The 6,184-nt window shown below is 40.8% G+C and overlaps 1 protein-coding gene across 1 annotated transcript in view; it reads right to left on the bottom strand.

Moving 5' to 3' along the window:
* Positions 1–1,344: 1,344 nt before the first annotated feature.
* PPP1R2 (protein phosphatase 1, regulatory (inhibitor) subunit 2) overlaps positions 1,345–6,184 on the bottom strand; it is a 7,544-nt gene continuing 2,704 nt past the window's right edge. The window contains exons 5-7 of the mRNA XM_009876726.1: positions 5,174–5,382; positions 3,529–3,579; positions 1,345–2,187 (exon numbers count right to left, since the gene is read on the bottom strand). Of these exons, the coding sequence (XP_009875028.1) occupies positions 5,303–5,382 (80 nt within the window). The 3' untranslated portion in view covers positions 1,345–2,187; positions 3,529–3,579; positions 5,174–5,302. The remainder of the gene's footprint in view (positions 2,188–3,528; positions 3,580–5,173; positions 5,383–6,184) is intronic.

The raw sequence follows: 6,184 nt of genomic DNA, 5'->3' as shown, positions 1-6,184 counted from the left end.
ATGAGCTCACATAAGAAATGCTTCTCACAGTTCCGTCTGAATTGCAGATACGAAGTATCTACCTGTACTTACCACAAAGTACAAGTAATCTGTTCTACAGCATCACAGAAGACACCTGCGTTACCCAGATGCACTGGTCACTTTGACTCATCCATGTTCCAGTCGGAAAGGTCTCGAGAGGGCTTTGCTGCCTCCGCCAGGGCAGAGCTGGCCACCCGCTGCCCAGCCTCAGACACCACTGGCACAGACACGCTGAACACTGCAAGCTGCTATATAGAGGGTACAAGCTCTGAGTTTTGAAATCCTATTCTTGGGAGCCAAATTTAAAGCCACAGTAAGTGACTTCAGGAGTCGGAAATATCTAAATGCTTATTCTTTGCCCCTGCTTACTCTCTAGACGTGACTGTGGTTGATACAAGAAGAAATAGCTTCCTCCATATTGAAAAATTAGGATCACCACATTAGACCGAATCAAGAGTTCAGCTCTTCCTTGTGAAAAGACGCACTTAATCCTGATTCCAGCGCTAAATATCCCACAACTGACAATGGTGTTACCTACAAAAGAGATAGTCGGGAAAGGCACACTACAACACCCAATTCGCACAACTTGTGGTTATCTTTGGCAATGCATCCATTTTCATGCATTATCCTGTATCCATCTTTCAAAGGACAGCATCCTCTTGCCTTATTCACCTTCAATCTCTCTGGGATTCCATGAAAGCTCACACTTGAGAATGTATGTAATTGTAAAATAACTCTCATTCCTTTATTCAAACTTCACATATACAGTGGACAAAAAGACATTTTAAAATATATCCATATAACTATATGGATTTTTGCAACATATCAAATTCAGATCAAAATTAAGATATACACTGTATTCCATAACCAGGCTAAAGCTTCATTTGTGTAATAAAACCCAGGAACTACTCTGAATACTGGAACATTCACCAGTCAAATTCCACCGAGCAGGAAGTTGTTTACAGCGATTTGGAGGTTCAGAATCCCTCTTTACAGGGGCTATACAACCACACCGTGAACAAGTGTTTGAATTAGGCATTTCCCCTTCTCTTCTTCCAACCAGCCTTCATTTTACAAAAAGCAGCTGCGGTAAGTGGCGATGCATACAGGAAGATTTAGACCAGTGGTTTGCAGTACGTGGGTTACCAACTCCAAATGAGTCACAGATCACCAGCAGTTATCTTATATAAAGAACAGCCAGAGTCCAAACTCAGCTTTTCTTCACCATCCTGATGTGGATTTGCTCACGGCTGGGTGTCTCTCCTCAGGTGCCAGTAACACAAGCACTCTTCATGCAACTGGAAAGGACCAAAAGTTTGAAACGAGCCAGAAGAGTGACCATGGATGTGGTTTTAAGACAAAAGCTAGAAGGAACTTCCATGTCCTCATAAGCCAAAGAGAGCTCCACAACACATACAGTGCCGATGGAAGAGATAATGACAGCTAAATGCAAAATTCAAGTTAGCACATTTCCAGTGTAAAAACATTCCTTCCACCAGAAGTTAGTACTGCCTTACTCGGAAACTAACAACTGATTCCAAACACCATTTTTAAAAATAATACAGCTCTTCTTCTAAAGCCCGGGAAAGCACAGGTAATAACATACTGAAATCTAGATTAACAGGTCAACACTTTACAGAAGAGTTGTAAGACTTAAATAATCCCTTTTTAAACTGCTTAACACATCTGATAAATAGCTTGCATGTCAATCTGATATATGCTGTACCGTCTGGCTCTTGAATCCCAAACCTTTCCGTAAGAGATACCACATTTAGAACATTGTCAAATAAACAGTAAAAAACCCAAAGGATACTGTCTGTTTTGAAGCATGAAGAGTAACAGTGCATCACACAAGATAATAATCAGCGCTATACATACAGGGAATGCCACTCTGGTTGAACAGATTATGAAGCAGTATTCTCCATGAAATACTAGGCACAAGAACAAATCAATTAGACAGGTTTTTCTGCCTAATGGACAAGTCTAAAATTAACATTCTTGGCAATACAACATTGTAACTGATATGCTTCTCAATATTTAAGAGCCTTAATTGCAAAAATCATGAAGTGGTGTTTATATTTGTGTCTTTGACAAGCAGTTACAGCTCTGGACAGATTTCTTCTATGCTGTGTGCTCTACTTTCCAGCTGGTCACCAGTAGCATGTGCTGCATGAGAAAGATTATAAAAAAAAAAAAATAATGCTTCACACTCTTCAAGTATTTTCAAAACACACACAAAAGTCCTCCTGAAATCATCTTTGCTTCTCCAAAGGTAACGTCTGCCAACCCATTTTAGCAATCTACAAGCTTTAAGCTCGAGAGTGCAGAAGTTTCAGAACATGAGGGTGAACTAACAGAAGAAATGGCTAACACCACTGGTCAGCACACCAAGCACTGAATGCTCACCACCCCTGAAACTGGGAGGATTTAACCCAGGAGCTGAGAGAAACCAGTCTGCAGAACTAACACAAGATTCCTGAAATATAAGCAAGCATAGTATTTTTCAGGTCAAATTTCAATTCCAGATGAGACACTTTTAAACAAAATAAGCTTACAAATGAAGGAGTACAGTCGTTGTGGTTTTTCAGGAGGCTGTTAAACTCGTGTTTTCGAGAACCAGCAATAAATCACAGCAAGTTCCTTCTCATTAGTGCTTTTCTTATGAAAAAGCCCACTATATATCTATAAAAATATGTGTATGTATATATATGCACACCTGAAAATTCAGCACCATAAAGCAAAGATCAGAGAAACACACATCCAGATGATAATCTTCTTTTAAAAAAGGCCAGTTAGGCTTCAGCATAAGTCAGACTTGGTAACAAGCACAGTTTACCAAGCGACTAGCACGGCTAACAAGCAGAACCTATTTGTGTATGCTCCCAGCCTTCCCACTGAAGTCATCTTTAGGGTGACGCTCACCCTGGTTAAGAAAACACAATTTATTCTGCATCTACCAAAGGCCAAAAGGGCACACCCAGTCAGCTGACAGCTAAACTGATGAGCAGTATCTGAGCAGCGTTATCACAGCAGCGAATGCTAAATGAACCATAAAGAGAGAACAATAGTTTTACTGCTTGTCAATTGAACTGCTATGGATCACGCCCTTGTAGCGTGATACTTTTGTGTAGCCGAAGACAGGTCTGCACTGAAATCACCATGCTTAAATCTACCTCCAGTAGGAATCCTTCCTTCAGGGATTTCAAAGAGGATTTCTAAAGGAAAAGTGTTTAGGGAGAGGAACAAAGGTCACTTTTGCTGGCAAAGTCGATTTACATTGTTCATAGAGAGTAGCCAGAGAAACTCCAGAGAGGCTGACATGCTGAAGCAAGCAATCCTAGTGCAGTCTATTACAACTTCAACTTCCTTTTCTACCAAAAAGTTGGCTGCTTGAATCCATGTGCATGGGATAAGTTACAGTTACTTGAAGCAAGAAAGGAATGACCACTTAAAATGCTTGGTAGCCCACGATGAAGGCAGGGGCAAAAATAGACAAACAGTTCTCACCATCACTGACTGGACTGGCCGTCTTCATTTCCATCAGCAAGAAATCTCAGTCTGTAACCAAGAAGCGCAACTCGTATTAGCAGACCTGGTGGTATCTGACAGAAGCCTTCTCAAAAATCTGTCCTAAGTCTTTAGCCCCTTCTTCAAAAGGCGGCTGTAGTGATTAGAAGAGTACCGTCAGTTTTATTCAGATACAAACCAGATAGGATTAAGGGTAGAAAGGAACATCAGGTAAGTGAAGCACAGAACCCTTAAGGGATCCTCAGGGACAAAAGAAAAAAAAAAGTTCCAGGTGAGAAGAGAGTCTCACTGCCTGAAAAACAATGCAGGAGCCAGCAGAGGCCTAGTGTCACAACTCACCACTAGGAAAAAAAAAAAAAGGCCTCTTATGGCACATTTTTACCTGGAATGACCATCAGTGCTACAGAAGTCATGCTATTCCAGTGGAATAAAAAAAACAAACAACCAAACAAAAAACACTGCATGCCAGCTCTCCTAGAGATTGTCGATTTCAAGACGTAATAGATGAGTGGTAGCCACATCACCCAATGCTCTTCAGAACTTCAGAAGAACTTGAATGCTTCAGAAGAAGTTGAACGGAAGGAATTATCAAAATGCAGCTACAACACAACATGCAGAGAGACAGACATTTCCTTTGCATTTGAAAGCAGGCATCAGAGCTGTTAGTCAGTTTAATGGAGTGAAGCCAAAATAAGCCATCACAAAAATCAGCTCCTGCATCACCCAATACACTGAGGAAAGAAAACCCTCCTGTTCTGCTCTGTAAGAAGGCACTTTTATACAACAAATTGAAGTAACAGAGCTCTTGAGAAAGCTATCCAGATGAATTATCTTTCCACACAATTTACAGTCCTAACAGGGGAATCTCAGGAACAAAAACATTAATAGCATTTTGATCCACTTCCATGAAGGTAACAACCACACTGAAATACCATTTTAAATACTAATTTGCTTAATGTAACCAAAACCATGGCATGACCAAAGACATAGACCAGCAAAAAACCCAAGGAGTGAGTGTTAAAACCAGCTATTTCAGAAACAATCTGTAGCTCTAGTATCTGTTTAATTTATGAATAAGGAGATACTTCTGTGTCCTCAGGATACAGATGAGAGATAAAGAGATGTCATCTCAAAAAAGTAATTTCAGTAAAACTGACATTACTTTAACATAGCTATGTTGCTGAACATGTATCTTCTCAATGTAGAAATTTCTTAAAATGTGGGCAGTGGCAGAAGACAGAGAGGCTTATTAACAGTTTTGTCCATATTCCATCATCCTTTGACCAACCCAGGAATGACACACGGTGAGTCCCCAGGTGGGGGCATTCAGTTCACCAGCTGCTAGGAAAGTGAGACCAGTACTCAACTTCAGAAGAACTCATCGAGTACAGAGACCAGAAGTTAATGGTAGTTGATACAGAGATTAGGAGATTGCAAAACATCAAGGTTTAAGCAGAATGACACAAAACGGAAGTGAAGAATTGAGAACTACATCAAGTCAATGGAAAGTATTTCTATATGCTGTTGCGTGGAGGCGAACCAGTTAGTTAATGGGTTGATAACCTGGCAAACAGTTACATTTATGGAATCTACTGGCCATGAGCAGCCTAAAATTGATAATTACCAGTTGTGGCTCTGAAGCTGGTTATGAAGCAAGGTGGAATGGACTTCAACAATAAAGATGGAAAAATGCTGCAAAGGGGTGCCTTCCTTCCACTGGTGAATGCAGCTGGGGAGCGCAGTTGCCTCTGTTTTACAGCAGAGTGCAGCGAGATGGCAGCTTCAAGCCATGGAGAAAGGTCATAAGGTTGCCTATTGGAGCCCTCCTTTCCCCTGGAGAGTGAAGTTCTAGTAAATAGCCATTATAAGGCATATGTTAAGTTACTGGATAAAGTTAGTCCATGAATGGGTCTCAGACACATACCAAATGACCTTTTTTTGAGCAAATATGAAGGCATTAGTCTGCCTGTAATAAATAATGGGACTAAAATGTGCAATCCATAGACTTCAAAATACACAACTTCGCAAATCAGCTTTTCACTGTGTGGAATTTCAAATAATTTTAGAAGAGTTCTTAGCCACACGGTTGTGAAAAGCAAATGTGAACCAAGTTAAACCCATGCAGCATCTTCCCAAGTCTGCAGACTGTGCCAACATCTCACAGCTTTGCCAAGAAACAGAATGAATGAGGCTTACAGACTTCATTGCCATTAATCTCATGTGCAATAGGTGTCTTTTTTTTTAATGCCAAAAACTTGTTCAAAGTGCTGTTACACACAGGGGTGGGTAGTGAGCAGCGGTAATTATTCGCCAGAAGGCTACCACAAAAATCAAAGATGTATTATACAGTTTACCCTTTCCACCCAGAGAAAAGCTTAAAGATGAAAGAGAAGGTGTCAGCCTCCATAGTTCTCTGAGTCTTCCTATCAAGAGGCAGCCCTGAAGCAGGTTCCAGAAAGCTCCCAGCTTAAAGTCCCAGACTTTGTTCCAGTAGCTGCACTAAAAGCAAAGCTGAGAGTCTTATCCCATACTATAGAAATGAACATTGCTAACGAAGGACAAGTGCACCCTGAAGTCCTAACAGCACTTCTACATCACCCTAAGACAGGTGGTTGTTCTTACTCAGGAAGCTGGA

Source organism: Apaloderma vittatum, unplaced genomic scaffold (assembly GCF_000703405.1).
Source record: "Apaloderma vittatum isolate BGI_N311 unplaced genomic scaffold, ASM70340v1 scaffold40460, whole genome shotgun sequence".
NCBI classification, from domain to species: Eukaryota; Metazoa; Chordata; class Aves; order Trogoniformes; family Trogonidae; genus Apaloderma; species Apaloderma vittatum.
Note: the sequence above shows the minus strand (reverse complement) of the source record. Positions and strands in the feature narration are given on the sequence as shown.